The 16,257-nt window shown below is 40.4% G+C and overlaps 1 protein-coding gene across 4 annotated transcripts in view; it reads right to left on the bottom strand.

Annotated features, from left to right (window-relative positions):
- Nucleotides 1-16,257, bottom strand: part of GRHL2 (grainyhead like transcription factor 2) — a 63,917-nt gene that overhangs the window by 5,811 nt on the left and 41,849 nt on the right. For 2 of the 4 annotated variants that reach the window (XM_090137851.1, XM_090137854.1), the window contains 6 exons: nt 13,270-13,357; nt 13,044-13,183; nt 10,941-10,972; nt 9,421-9,515; nt 4,778-4,863; nt 231-295 (listed from right to left, as the gene is read on the bottom strand). In XM_090137851.1, the coding sequence (XP_089993977.1) occupies nt 231-295; nt 4,778-4,863; nt 9,421-9,515; nt 10,941-10,972; nt 13,044-13,183; nt 13,270-13,357 (506 nt within the window). The remainder of the gene's footprint in view (nt 1-230; nt 296-4,777; nt 4,864-9,420; nt 9,516-10,940; nt 10,973-13,043; nt 13,184-13,269; nt 13,358-16,257) is intronic. The other 2 variants (XM_090137852.1, XM_090137853.1) reach the window with 2 other exon arrangements.

Here is a 16,257-nt window from a genome sequence, read left to right as displayed (position 1 = left end):
TTCCAAACATAAATACTGCTCCTTCACAGTAAGCCTATGAATGCCAGTCAGAGACAGGCTGGATGTTTCTTCTTTTGCTACCGCTTGCTCACTTGCTTTTTCCATAGACAGTAAGATTTTAGGGTTGTGGGCAGGTCTCCTAGAAGTGTTTGTACTGTCTAGTATAATGATGCCCCAGGCATAGTTGGGATCCCTGACTGTCATAGTTATTTTACTTACGGCTTACTTACCCCTTTTTGCTCTTCTTATAAAGTTTCGCAATTTTTTCCACTGGCAATCCATATTTCTCAGAGATCTGAAATCATCAAAACAAAAGAAATAAAGACTAATGAGGAATAGCACCTCACCTCTCGCTTTACATAAGGCAATTTAAACATTATCTCTGCAAACTTTGACAGGATAACTATGAAAAAAAGTCTCAAGAAAGAGGAAAGTTACAACCACATTATACCTTCATTTAAGGATGATTTGAGGAAAAATAATCCTAAAAATTTTCATAAAAAATACTAACTTTTCTATCCAGAAACTTGGAGACTACAGTTTTCATAGATATGATTTATCATTGCCTCAGCATTTCCTACTGATCTGCTTGAGAATTAACATACTCCCCAGGTTTAGATTCTACCCAGGAATTTCAATCCCCTCAGCAATCTTTCTGCCTTTCCCTACTCTGATTTTCTGCACTCATGGAAGCAAATACTCCTCAGCCAAGGCAGAAGACAGGTGAGCAGCAACACAACAGGACATCTATTATTTCTCAATGACATTTCAATATCTGTTAAGCTAACAGGACCCTTCATGGCACTCCTTTGGTCTGAGAAGTATCTTCTGGGTACCTTTTCAGGTGTGAGGCCATGGTACTGCACAGACCACTCCCACTCCACTTCTGGGGAGGTGGCTCAATTACTAGTATCACAAAGCATCACGAATGTACCCATAACAAGATGAGATGCCTCAGAGAAGTCTGTTAACATGGTAAAGGACTTTTAAAATCAATCCCTTTACATCCATTCACATGATAAAGTAGACAATATAGCAAAACTTTGAATGAAGAATATAGCCAACAAACTGCCGGCGTCAGCAAGCGCCCTTCACTGCAATGTTTTTGCCTTGCTTTGCAGCAGTGTGTTGGCTCACTCTAAAACAAACCTGTGGTGCATTCCTGGAGCTGATGTTCCTGAGAACTGAGAGCTTCCTTTCCAAATTATGACTTTTCTTTCAGGGAACGGGTCTCCCCACTTACACTGTAGAAGAGGATTGTCCCAAGAGGAAGAATAATTATGGAAAAAGGACCTTTTAGTCAGTGATTAATGAACTGTGTTATGCTACTGCCAAGCAAAGTAAGCTTCTTGCTCTTCCCAGGTTAAATGAGGTTGCAGCTAAATAGCTGACTCTTTTCTTCTGCATCAGAGAACTGAAATGCACAATTAAAAATCCACTAAAACCTGTCAAACATCCGTCACTGTGAAATCCTTTCCTTGTGTTTGTGCTCAGATTGCCATTGAGAAAAGTCATATTTTAGAAGAGTAAATGAAAGCAATTATGAAACAGAAAATGAAAAGCAAGCAATGAATAAAACTCAGCACCAGGGACATATTCAAATACTCTCAGGTTGAACCTCAAACACAGCTCCTATCCAGACAGCAGACGTAGCTAAGAGAATTAATTAGCCTATACTTGCCTACATCACCTATACTTGTATAACTGCCATCTTGCCTAAGACAGAATTTTGTATTTAGGAAGTACAGCATAACTCCAAGATATGAAAAGCCAATGAAACTTTGACACCGGCAACAGTTTCCTCTGCTTGCAGTTTCTATCTGTGGCTAACAGGGGATGATGTATTTAAAGAGTATCTGGTGGGGTTCACCAGACCTACCCACTCCATACCTCAGTTTTACTTGTGCCAACATGTTTCACTGCCCTTTTAGATACAGTGCTGGAGATATGTGAAAATGTCACAAGTCCTGTGTGAATATGGGGAAATGCTGTATCATCTTCGGCATGTTAACTCTGAAGCCTAAGGATATTGTAAAGATCAGTGCTGAAGACTTGATACAAATATTCTTTCCTCAAAGAGATTTACTAGCAGTTAATATATAGCATTCTGCACGTTCCAGCATCAAACTTTCCTAGGATACTTGGCATGCCTAATACTCATGCATATCAAATGTTGCTCAAAGTGGTTTGGGACCCTGGGGACACCACTTCCTACACAAGCTATGAGTGGTAGGGCCAAGAAAGTCCTGCTTGTCATACTGCCTGTAACAGGTGTGGGATTTATATGATATGAAGGGATTAGTGAGCTTTGGGAAAGACTTCCAGCTAACTGACTAAGCACATTTCTCAGGAACCCCTAAGGATTCAACCAATTATACTAAATGGTGAGCTGTGGAAGCATGGCTTGAAGCAGGAGAATGGGAAAGCCTCCCACTCACAGGCTCAGAAAGCAAGTCTCCAGTACAAATGTGCTAAGTCCTGCTGCAGAATCTGAGAAAGCAGAGAGCTAGCATCTGCTAGGGCATCTCACTTAACACCCTTTTCTGAAACAGGTTTGTTGCCAACTGGGGGGAAAAACACTACTGCCAACCTCCATATAAAACAGGATTTCTTGTCTGATCCCAAGAATGCTACAATACAGTAATTAAATATATCTTTATTTGGAATATTTTCCCTTATAATCTCTGTTTTGAAATACTCTGAGCAGAGAATTCTCTGCTTGCCTTAGGATGCCTGAAGCTGTGGTACTTCCTTCAGAGTGATACTGAAATGAGAGGCTGGTTCTCTCTTTGGGCTGCAGCCCCCTGGCATGGCAACTCTGTCTGTAGCACACATCTGATTGCAGAAGCCACCAGAAATGCTTTTTCTGCTCAAGTCAGGATGACACAAAAGACAGCACCTGGGCTGGTCAAGGAATGCAGAAAAATATCTCTGCCAATTTATTCCTATGGAGTGGTCTTCTCTGTTGCCCTAAATAGGTTGGAAGAACACATACATATAGACATGTACAATAAACTGTGGTCTAAGCGAGCTCTGTTGAACTCAGCTGGTTTTAATTTTAGAAAGACATTGGAAGATGCTTGAATTTCCCAGTTTAGATCATCCTCTGCCATGTTAGACGGCAGCATCTACTGTGATCCAAAGAGTTCCACCTCTTCGGGTGGAATCTGGATGACTCTGAAAGCAGGATTTGGACCTGGTCAGTCACCAGATCCTCAGTTTCTTGAATCCTTGCACTGAACTTAAAATTGAGTATTTAGGATGTGCACAATTACAAAATTGCATTATTTGTCGAAAAGACTGCAGAGAAAGTAGTTAAGAGTATGTAATTTGACAGCTTTTTGGCATTCACTTATCTACTATATCCTACCAAAGAGAATTAAAATTTTATGAATGTATTCCTTATGATCTGGGAAATTTTACAACAGATTAGATTTCTCTGGTGCCGAAAACGTGCCCTGAATTAGCAGCTGTGCTGACAGAAGTATACAGAAACCTTTCCTGTTTCTGGACCAGCTTTATTTTTATGTTACAGAGTAGCTGGATACAGCCATTAAGAGGCACAGAATACTGAAGATAAAATGTTAACTTTAGCATGAAGTGTTATGGAAGAATTAAAACTTACTTTTAACTTTCATATAAAGATAAGATAATATCACGTTCCAGTTTTACCATGAATCAGATTGCAGCCCCTTCAAGTGAAGCCTGCCTATTATTATACATGTGCATTCTGCAGTCACTAACAGAAAGCTTTTGCAAAAGAATCATTAGGCCATTTCTGTAACACAGCTGACTCACCTCAGAGATACCCTGATTTAGTAGGTGGCTGAGACAATCCCAAAAACCACAAGATCTTTTTGTCTTGTACTTCTGGCTAAGTAACTAAAGCCTTACTGCACTATGTTTGATACGTGCTACAAGACACTGATGATTTTATGCAAGTACAAATATATATACTTCTAGCACTCAGCTGAACTCTCTAGAGGCACTTTCCTCCAATTCCCATCTTCTCAGGCCAGGCAGTTTCTCTCTACAGGTCAGTCTCATATTAGTTTCCCACCTAAGCAATGAGACACACAATTGCTTCTTCACCCGTCCTTCACCAAATTTCACACAGATACTAGCCATCAGCTCATATAAACAGTATTAACTATAAAAATATTCACTCACAACCACAGATAACATGTAACAAGTAAAAACTCAAGACAAAGATGCAGCTTGACAAAGAGACAGGCTTGATCAGGTCACACTGAGAGTTAGGGCTGGATAAGGCATGTGAGACAGGAGTATGAATGACCTGCCTGCATTGGCTCATGACCTATCCATGTGTGCTAAGACAGCACTGCACAAAAGCCAGATGAAATTCACATGGAAACAGTGCATCCTTGGGCCTCTTCTTTAAAAGACGGCTCTGAATGCACCAATGAACACTGCAGAAGATTCAACAGGTTCTGAATCAGCAGTTCAAAAAGAAGTGTTTCAGAAAATGAAGCCTTTATTTCCCCATTTTCTTGACATTGGTTAATTACTGCCGTTCCTCAAGGGTTGGCTCTCCAATAAATCAGTTCTGTGAGTCTATTTTATCTCAGTAACTTGCTGACAGCATTCAGTTTAGAACATGCCAACATTTCAGAGGTATGCTCCGAAAAGCACTAATTAGGCTTTTAATATATCTGAGAATCGCTTCATCTCTCTATTATATTTTATCTCAGCAACACATTGAGAGTCTCAAGATTTCCTTACTAAGAAAGATAAAGTAAGGACGTTGGATACTTACCGCTTCCATTAGCCCCTTTACTGTGGGTGATTTCAGCATCAAGGCATCAAACACCTCATCTGTCTCCTTTCTCACATATAAAAGCACTGAAACAGAAAAAAGTCGAACTTGGAGCAAGTCCAGCCAACTGAACAGCTGAAACACCCCACATTGAGTAGAAAAAACAAATATTAATCCATGACAGATAAAACGAAATGCTGAAAATGGTTTGCACTTAAAAAGAAAAAAGGAATTTCCTATCATCAGTGATCCAAACATGGAAAACACACCATGGCTGCTTGGAACAAACACACAAGGAAAATGCAATGAATTTAGTTCAATGTGGGAAATCTAGGCATTCAGAAATTTAAATCTCCATGTACTTAGAGAAAAAAAAAACACAACCAAAAAAAAAAAAAATGTTGGTGCTTTATATCTGGGTCCTGTGACAAAAAATGCAAGCTAGGTCTTCCTTTCTTGACTTGCATCTTCTCCAAACTTCATCCAAAAGACTGGGAAAGACATTAAAAAAAAAAAAAAAAGACAAACCTACACGGCAAAAGCAAACTAAGCAGGTACAAAAAAGGTCACCTGTAGCCAAGCCTCACAGACAAGAAGCAATAAGAAGGAAAATAAATGCTAATCTCTGTCAGAGAGACTTGCTGGTTATCTGGCAAAAGCAAAACAGACGTGTATAAAGTAAATAGAAATAAACAAAACTTAATACTGTACCAGCATGAATTCAGGCATATTTGCAGCAAATTGTAGCTTCTTTGCCCATGTTTTCAAATTATTAGAATAAGGCTTAAAATATGGCTGTCCACATCAGTTTCCTGTCTTGGTCTACAAAACCAGGTGTCAGGAATAATGGCAATTCTTGCACCTTCAGTTTAAAAGTATTAGCCACAAACTGGCTCTGCATACCTGTGGTAGTAGTCTTTCTACCTGCATTTGGCATTTGGAAGAGTACTTTTTAATGTCAAAGAAGCTGAGATAACTTTGGGTCACAAATTAAACAATGGTCAGAATATAAAGGAAAAAAAATTTCATAGCAGTAGTTAAAACTTGATTGATTTTGATATTCTTACTTGCCTGAGCAAGCACTCATTTCAAATATTATTTTTATTTGTACTGACATATTTACTGTTTCAGTAATACTTTTCTTGCAACTAGAGGGCTGTCCTGTAACTTTCAGCTTTTCAAACATCTGAAACATCTGCCAACTTTAATAACTAAAAACGTGTCTGAAAAGAGGAAAAAACCCTCAGTCTGAGGCTAAAGATGGGGTCATGATACAAACCAAGCACTCAGCTTTAAATTGCTCTGTTGTGATTGGCATCACAGGGAATATTATGTTGAATGAAGGATCCATTACAAGGATAACAGGCAACTTGAATCACTATTATACACACAGAGAGCCAGGATTAGTAAACATACTGGATTTTTTTTCCCAATAACAGGTGTGAAAAGCCCAGTTTTGATCCACTAGCACGCTTTTCCTTAAATGACTCCTGCAGGCAGCAGTGCCTTAAAATCCTGCCTCCTCCCTGCTCTTGTGCTCCGTTATTCTGGTCCCTGTGAATCCTCCTGCACTGCAAACAAAAAGAGCAGATGCACGTGAAAAAATAGCCCAGTTTTGTGAGCTGTTCTTCAGACTGACCTCTGCTCCAGTTGCCAAAGCAGCCCGGCAAACCTTCGTGTGATGATGTGACTCAACCAGCACTAATAGCCTATGAACCTATTGTCACCACCTCCATGCCACCTTGACAATCTTACTTCAAAAGCAAAGACTGCAATATTTGGGGGAAAAAATATCTTGCATCAGGCAGTGAGTTATTTTTGACAGAGTAAGACAAATTCAGATTTTCCTAATCTCTGCACTACTTGGACTTGGCTTTCAGTGTTCTTGTCAGCTCTGCAGCCCACAATACTCCCTAATGCTCTTTAGATGTTAAAAGGAGTTGCAAAAAGCAGAAGAGACAAATTTATCTTCAGGTACTTAAAAAGTAGCGCTGATTCACAAAACTCCACACCAGTAAGCAGCTTTTGTTGAATGCAAGGCAGGCTGTTGTATCTCGGAGATTTCTGGAAGTCTGGCCACTCAACAGGGGGGTTTAAATATGAAGGTGGAAGAACAATGTCAGACAGCTCTTCTGAAAGCGTCAACAGCTTGGATCTCAATTGGCAAATCTGCCAAGGTGGAAAACCAACAGCAGACATGGCAAAAAGGAAACTAAAAATGTGATGGGACAAGAAGTCGTCTACTCAGACTGGCAAGCTGAGCACAGCTGTCACCAATGCCCAGCCTCACACTGAGCAACCAGAGCACTTTGTCAACATATCCCTGGATGGAGATGTGGCACATTTTAGACGAGGAAAGTAGGGCTGGTAGCTGTCACCAGGCTTTCCTTTTTTACACTTGGAGTTTTCACTGATCACCCAGATACCAATTCTTCAGCTAAAAGAGTTACAGAATGTATTCATAGGGATAGTTCACAAAACCTTATTTTTTTTGAACCCAAAGTGTTTACCACAACACTTCAGAGAGAAAAAAAATGACAGGCTGAGAATGACAAGACTGGAAACCAACCTGATTTGTAACAGGGCTGCTGGATTTATAATGGGAAACTTCCATTGAAATCTGCACAGACAGTGCAGATTAACATCCTCTACATTTCTGTGTTGGGCACTTTCCACAGAGACCAAGGACGTGAAAGATACATTCAAACAGATGCAGCTATCTGTGCGAGAATATGAAACTTGTTTCACTGATGGTTTGTAACCCCCTTCAGATCCCTATTCTCTTGAGGGCTGTCCCCTGATACTTAGCTCCAAGAGGCAGAGGGGAAACAATACATTGTCTCTCCAACTCTTCGTTTGTACTTGGACCCCAACTGGGCCCAAGCTTCTAGAAATGCTGGACCAGGGAAAAACAGTGGAACAGTAATGCCCAGAGACTCCTGTGGCAAAGACAGTATTGTTAAGTGGGCAGATTCAGCTGGAGCTCTCCATCAGTACAATCCCAGATGTAGGGTTCCTGATGGCAGAAAGTTCACTAGAGCAAAGGCCATGCTGGAGGAGGTTTGGCCTCCAGCCAGTATCGTCCAAGTTGCAATGAATACTGAACAGGAAGGGGATGTGAAGAGAGCATCCTCCAGCTTCTCTGACTCCATGCCTCTCCTGGATTTAATTATTTAGCACAGTTTTGTCACCAGCTGAAAAACATTTTTTTCTTTCACATCTTCCCCTTGAAATAGTTGCAATTCCTGGACAATATTAAAACAACTTACCACAGCAAAGGACAGGAATATTCAAAGAAAAGCAATATCTCCCTGCAGGCACCTCTCCAGGCTTCCAGCTGGGAAACCCAGGTGAAACTGCAGTAAAAAACAGTTCTTAATGCAGTCCTTGTGGCTGTCCCCTTCTGCTTGATGTAGCCCAGACTGATAATGTGAGTTTCATAAACGCCTTGAATCAACCAGATGCAAGCCTGTGGTCAGTGCTGATCTCATATTATTCATTGAAGGATTAATTAAAGGAAGAATATGTTTACATTTATTCTAGGAAGACACCACTCTCCATCCTGTAATCTTGTATGCTTCCCTTGGTTCAAGTATACTACCTTCACCAACAGAGAACATTTGCAAATACAGGATTATGGGAAGTTGAGTCTTACAAATGGTGTAGCTGAGAACAACCGAGCTCACTTCTTTACCTTGTTGCCCTGCTGTCTCACAAACTGATAGGTGAACCTCAAAAAATTAATGATCTTGATCTACATGGGTTGGTCAAACCCCAGGATTCTCCAGTAACCTTACATGACAAAACTGATGAGATTAGCAAATATTCTTCAAAGTGCCTAACTATGGCAGAGTAAGGCATTATCACATATAACTTCCTACTGTAAAATACTGCTCACAAAACATATCTTGTGGACAAAACCACCATACATTCATCCTTATCTTCATGCAAAGTTGACAGTCTACCTAAACCACTGTTTCAATGTTATTCAAGTTAACTTGCACTGGTATGAACTTGAAAATGGGTTAGACTGATAGAGCATATGAAATGAATGCACTGTGGTAGTATTCTCTCAGTGCAGTGAAAAACAGTTATGGAAAACAAACTTTGAAATAACTTAGCTATGTCAAATTGAGGATGTCTCTCCATGCCTTACATTTCGAATTGGGTAGAAAAGTTCTGAGATTTCATTCATACTAATCTCACTCTGCAGACAACACAAGCTTGCCTGTGTAATGTCTCTGTATCTTGCATATTGCTTGTGATCCCAGCCAGAACAGAAAAGATGAGCAGAAGTTAAAAATAAACAAACACAGACTTGCTACTGGAACATTTCCGAACTATGTAGTTTGGCCAAGGGCCAAGAAACTTTCTAAGTTTTTTGCATCTTATACACTTGTGTCTTGATCCCTTCTTGAGATTGTGCATTGTTCTGTCTTTTTATTTTCAGCTTTTACATCATTATTAGCAATTGCTGAAGTGCCACCTTGTATACTGAGCAGGTGTGATGGTATCTTCTCCTATCTGTACCATGTTTGTACTAGCATCAAACAACTGTCTTTGTCTAAGCCAGACGCATCTTTCCTTGTCTGAGAGTAGGACTTCCAGAGCATTAGTTTTAACCACTAAGAATTGATAATTACCTCTTTTCAGGCCTTCTTCTTTCATTTGTTTCAAAGGGGATGGACCAAACTCTTCCTCCACAGGTCGGAACATCCTCTTGACCAGGACACTGCTACTAGAAGACATACAACAGGGGCCATGTCATGGAAAACTGTGCTCCCACCAACAGGAAAGAGACAACAGCAGCAGTTATCACTCAAAGTACAAAGGAACTCTGGCAAAAGACCTGCTAGCTACTCAAGTAACAGACCAGAAATTGTATAGATTTAGCTTTTGATGCATATCTGAACTCTCCAAGCCTCTCAAGTTGCCTAGACTGACTGGCTGGGACAGGTGACAGGAAATAATATGTTCAGCGTGACATATTATTTAGAAAACACTCAAGACTCTTAGCTGTTTAAATACATATTTAGGCACTGGAAGAGCTGGTGAGGAAGAAGCAACTGAGTAAAGAGGTGAATTCACATTTGTATATGCATTCATCTCTTTTGGGAGAAGTTGCACTTTGCATTCTCTGTTTTTGGAGAGAGCCTTAGAAAACACCAAAAGCACTTCTAAAGTCCAAGGCCACACAACACAGTGAGTTTCAAAAGGAGTAAAACCTGGAGCCAGATCCAGCCCAAAGCTGTGACAGGCCCTGCCAGGGAGCTGAGGGCTCATAGCATGATGGCCACGAGAGAGTTAAGGCTTATGTGGTTAGTGCAATAACACCCTTTGTTGCTCAAATTCCACTGTGAGCCTTATGAAGAACATCAGCTTCACAGAAGGAACAGAAAGGGCCTCATGTTTTGAAGTCAATGTTAGCTGTTGGTGCTCAGCCACCACAACCACAATCCACCTTTTGTGACCACTGGTGAGTTCAACTGTCTGTCTTCAAACTCTCTGATTGGAGCCTGATCTCTTGAGATTCAACCAACTTAGAAAGGCGTGAGGGATGCATGCCTCACAGTTAATACTGGCTGAACTCCAGCCACACATGTTCAAGTCCTTATTTTGTGACTCTCTATTTTAGAGACTTTCTGTAATTCTTCCAGTCCCTCTAAAGCCAGACAGTGAGCACTCCCATTTCCAGTCTTCTCCTTCCTTTCTCTTCTGATATTGGGGCGTTTGCTCTGCATTTGCTCTATTTGTCACATGCACACGAGTGCTGTTAAACAGCTTCCAGGAATGTGAGTGAATTTTAGTGCTTCATTAAACAATTCATGGTTTTATGATTATTTGAAGACCATTACATAAGACTCTTTATTATCAAATATATTGCCCTAACCTTGTGTTGAACCTTACAGATCTTCAAATTGTTTTACAGAGAAATGTAAGAAAAAATAGGCATAAAAGGAAGACAGTTCACGTAAAGGAAAATTAAGCTGCTATACATTAAACCTTCTCTCTACCATTTCTACAAAATATTCACCTATCATTGGTGATAAGAGAACATGAGGAAAGGGGGAGAGTGGGATCAGTATTAGTTCATATTTTTATGCCTGCTTTCTGTGAATTTGTACTGCTAACTGCAAAGCCGATGAAACAATAAATGTCTTACCCTTCTCTCTCATCATCTGTATTATAGTAAACCTAGAAGGAGAGAAAAAGAATTATTCCAAAAACTGACACATGCTTAACAAAGTAGCTTCAAATGGGAGAAGAGAGAAGTGGTTTGCAGTTCTTGATCTGTTAAAAATCTATCTTCTATGAAACACACACATCTCCAGTTCTAATTTTGGTCAGGATAAAGTGCAGCTTTGAAAAATTGTTGTTGAATATCATCTATTTGAAATATATCAAAGTATTTTGACAGACTTTGTCCTCTCCTCTGTTTTATATAATTTTTCCATTTATTTTACGATTTTCTAAATCAGATCACTAATCACTCAAATTATCCTTAATATGATTTAAGCCACAACACTCAAAAGCTTTTTATACATATTTAATATTGTCTGAAAACCTAATTAAACAATCAGGACCAATATTAAACCAGAGCCCAAATGGAAATGCAATTGCTAATGGTACGGATGATCTTCTTTTTGCACAGGCTGTGGCAGGAGAACAAGTCCAGACCACAGTTTTGTCTAAATCAGCATAGCTCACACTCAGTGGGACCAGATTTACAACAGCAACAAATGTGGCCAACAGTAGCAGCAGCAGTATAAAATCCAAGCCCATGACAGAAGGCTTTACACAACAGTCAGCCAAATTCCTCATAAGATGCCTGCAGTGTGGGTCTGTACCAAGAAGAATACCCGTATTTCAGCTGCTGAACTACTGAGCCAGTGTGGGGTGAAGGCAGGGCATTGGAGCCCTGATGAGATGCAGCACACATCTGGCTGTCACTTAAAGGTTTGACTTCTGAGCCTGTACAGTTTGTACAGGTTAACGCTCAGAGGTGTGTGTAAAGCTGAATGCTGCAGTATATGAAATGCATTTGAAGTCCAGGAGCTACAAAACACCGTCACAATAAACCATTCTAATATTACCCAGTATGCAATTTTAAAAGTTCAGGCTAGCAAGAACACATTACAACTTATAGAGCAGAAGACAGGGCTGAACATTGCCTAAAGCATCTTCCAGTTGTTTGGGAAATTATTTACAGGATTACATACACTGAAGAATGCTTCCACTTTCTTCTGTTATGAGACAAATCCACACTCTGTTTTGAAAGCCATGAGGACAGAAGGTACCAGCACTGATATGTGAGTGGGTGTCTTTCCAATTTGGGAGAGCGAGTCAGTGACAGCTGTGATTGCAATGTCTGCACTCTTCGTGCTCTGCTCTACCGCAATCCTCTCAGCTTTACAATAAATAGAATTCAAACTCCGTATCATTTAATCTTCATTGTTTTAATATTTTGCTGTGAGATGTCTGTAAAGTTGCATCATCTACTATTTATCTTTATAAACACATACAGAAATATCTCATTCCACTTCCTGAGAAGCTAATAAATAACAAGCTCATATTTGAAAAAACTGTCAGAGCTGACCTGAAAATTCAGGTCTGCAATTTCCCACCAAGTAATAAAGCAGGTCTTAAAAAATCAGGTCAGGATACTTCCTCATACTTACTAGTGATAATGATTCCATGACTTCAGCACTAAGCCAAAACTAAATATGTGTTATTACGCATCAGTATGATGGAATTTTACTTCCCATACTATACTGTATACTTCCTTCTAAAGAGTTGCTACATCTACAGAGAATGGGCAGTAGTGTTTCATAAGCCTACCCTTGTACAATGAGTTTAGTCTTTGTTTTCAGTCGTTCCAGACAGGGAGATCTCTTCTGCCACCAGGTGGCACTTCATCTCATCAAGACAAATCAAACATTCAAAAAAGACTTCTAGTTACAAATCATACTAGTTCAAAATTCTTGACTTCTTCTTCCATTCTGTACTAGCAAAAGAATGACAAAATCATAACAAACATAAAATAGTCTGTTATTAATGAAGTATAAATTTATTTTTGGGCACACAGAACTAAGAAAAACATTTGACTCCTGCAAGCTAAATTATTCACCATGAGCCGCATTTACCAAAACCAAGAGCTGAAACAAGCAACCACCAATAACAGTGCTTTGTATTTAAATAGTCTGCCTCAGAGCACATGCAGTCGGATGGCAGGTGGGCACCTGCTCGTCCCATTATTATTTCCTACCTGTCCAGTTCTTTGTAGGTTTCCAAAGTGAACATCTGGTATGAAGAGAACTGGCTGGGAATCCAGGTCAGTCATTGTTTTGAAGAAAGTTATATCACTCTTTTTTTGCAGAGGGAGTGCACTCAGCTTTCCTTCAGCTGCTAGGAGGATCACAAAGTAATGCAGCTATGAGAGAGGGCATGCGAAGAAAGACTTAGCCCAAAACAGAGAGGCCCATCTTACTCACAGTTATTACAGGAGGCTTGGGATGCTTGACCTTTGCCTTTCTTCCTATTCTGCTTCCTTTCTTCATCTCGGATTTTCCTTTCTGCTCCCTGATGCAAAAAAGACAACCCACAGATATTATTAGCCCAAGAGGAACGAACCACTGAGAGCATCATGTCGTGCAATCAAAAATGCACAAATGGAGAATGGTTATCTCATTACAGCTAAATGCAGCCAGGCTGTTGGGGAGTGTGGACGATCAGCCCACTCTGTATTAAGCACCTGTATCTGAAACTTGGGCTGGTGCATCCAGCAGCCCCCAGGGTTTAAGTCAGGAAGAGGAATAAACCCGTGTGCATCACTGCTGCTGGCGTGGAGGAGATGGGACCAATGGCTTGAGCAGCATGAGGTCTGGAGGAGGCCTGTTGCCACCACCCAGCACAAAGGGCTTTGTGCTTCCAGCACCTCAGCAAAGGATGGAGCTCTCAAGCCACATAATTCATGTGTGTACATAAAGCACCTGCAGGATTGCTGTCATTTTAGATCACGTCTGTGCTAAGCTATTCCCTAAACTCCCCTCCACCCACCTTGTTTGTGGGCAGGATTACTTTATGCTGGCCAGCTCTATAAAGTCCTTTGAGATTTGCCAATGCAAGAACACTACACCAACAGCTTGTTTGCAATGCAAAGGCTCATTACAGAAACCTACAGGTATTTCAAACAGGGAGAAGCCCTGGAGAAACTGGAAAGCATCATAGCATTACCCCATTAGGTCCTAGGAACTCCTGGGAAGTTTCAGGCCCCTGTTGTGTAAATACTTTCTTGGTAAGTTTAGAAAATAGAAGTTGTTATTGAAATAAAAAGCAGTAACACCTCCTTTGAAGTTCTCCTAATTTACCTTACAAATATGAATAGTCATCTGGTGAACTCTATTAAAGATCCATATGCTCCCAGACTACCGGCATGCAAAACTTAAGGATTTTTTATGAATTAAAATTAGAAGTTTCTCTAAAAGAAAGCAAAAACTTTTTTCTCAAGAAGGCAAAATTCACACGTAAGCCAATGAACCCAGCTCAAAAAGGACTAAAGAAAATATCTGCTTCTGGCTTTAAACTATCAATGACTTTCCAAAGGAAGAGTGGAGGAAGAAACATCTATTTAAAAAACATGAAGGTGTCCAGCAGAAACATTGCCTTTGGACCCAGGCCCCAGCCCAGTTCTCACAGAGATCAGCCACAGGTGTAGTGTGAACTCTGAGGGACTCAGAGTTCTGCTCTTAGCAAAACTGCTTACAAGGCTTCCTACTCTTTGACAAAGGCAAAAATATGCCCCACTGCCAGTGTTCTAAAGGCCTCAATCCTACCTCTCAGTGTCACAGCTGACTGCTCACAGGTGTTGGGACGGACTTTGAAAGCAATTTTTTTTCACATGGCAGCAAGCAGCTGTTTCAGGAGAGCAGAAGCTGAGGAGGACTCAGCTTTTTATACACAATAAAGAATGTATGTTTTCGGATTTTCCTCAACTGTCTCTTTAACTATGAGCCCAGGAAAGTATGGCAGCTTTGTTCTCACATGCTTAAGATGAGACACCCAAGTCCCCTGTGACTGCCAAGCATGGTAGCCTTCCTTGCCTACCAGTACTTACTGGTGTCACTTCAGCAATGCGGTGACAGAGATTCCTGAGAAAGCCAACAATCTGAGGCAGGTTGGATATGAAGCCCATTGACATGAATGGAAAGGTTCTCACTAAAAATGCTGGGTAAGATAGAGAAGTGCTTGGCAGTTTAAAAGATTTGCATAATATAATTCACTGACACCACCATTAAGAGGCACAGTGGGAGGTGAGACAGGCTGGAACTGCTTCTGGGCTCCTAAGACCACCTGTTGGCCCTTCTGAGCAAGGAGCAGCCCATAAGGCACTGTGTAGGGCCAGCCAAGCCTGCATAATGTATATGCTTGCTACAGGTGCTGAGACAATGGTCTACAACAGGATTTTTGCACAGCACTATTCTTGCTGGACCATTTTCACAGCTGAGGCATATAACATATTCAATAAATCAGAAATTGCATATCAGGACAGAATAAGAAATAACCCTGTCATAGGGAGCTATAAATCAGGCTCTGACCAGCCAAACTACGTAGGGAGCTTTTCATTTTTCACTGATGTCTGGAATGCTTACAGTGCAACTAGTACTACCATCAACAATTAGCAAAACCCAGCCTATGAATTTCAGCTGATTCAAAGTATGTTTTGTGCTTTTTTTTCCCCCCAGTCTTCAATTCCTCTAAGGTTATGTCTTGCAAGGTGTGAAGCACTCTAGCTCCAGCCCAGCAAAGCCTTTACCATCCTAAGGATCACTCCCATCACCATCACAATGCTCACATGTACACCTTTTTCTAGATTAAGGCCAAAGAATTCCCACCTGGTAGGACAGACCCATAGACTCCAGCTTTTTTCTCTCCAGAGCTGAAGACAAGCAGGATTATACAGTTGCTCAGTACCCTTTAACAATCCACAGAAAACAACTCCACTTTTACTTTGGAGTGTTATGATATTTGCCCAATCAAGTGCTTCTGCTTCTTTTTAGCAAAGTAATCACATACAGAAAATCCGAATGTCCCTGAATTACTAGTTCCTTCACACTCAGTGGCTAAAGCATCTTGCAATATATAAATAGGGCTGGCAGCAAGTTTCCTTGACAACATACTTAAGGAATAAAAATTATATTCTCTTATCTTAATGTAGCATAAGAGATCTGCATGTGATAAAAAAGACCTCAAGGGCAAAGCGGATTAGCACTGAGAAAACAAAACGTGCACTGTAACAGCTGCTTTCAAGACTGTCGACTAGAAAATAAACACGGAAAAAAGGTTGGAGAATGAATAGGGAACAAAAATGATTACACCACTTGCAGCCCTTATCTGCATACATTTATGCTACATAAAGAATACATTGGATCTGTGTGGATTTCTAGTTTAAATGTAAAAGAATATTAAATTTCAGTAAGTGT

This window comes from Phasianus colchicus, chromosome 3, assembly GCF_987193195.1.
Source record: "Phasianus colchicus chromosome 3, bPhaCol1.hap1.1, whole genome shotgun sequence".
In the NCBI taxonomy this organism is placed as follows: domain Eukaryota; kingdom Metazoa; phylum Chordata; class Aves; order Galliformes; family Phasianidae; genus Phasianus; species Phasianus colchicus.
Note: the sequence above shows the minus strand (reverse complement) of the source record. Positions and strands in the feature narration are given on the sequence as shown.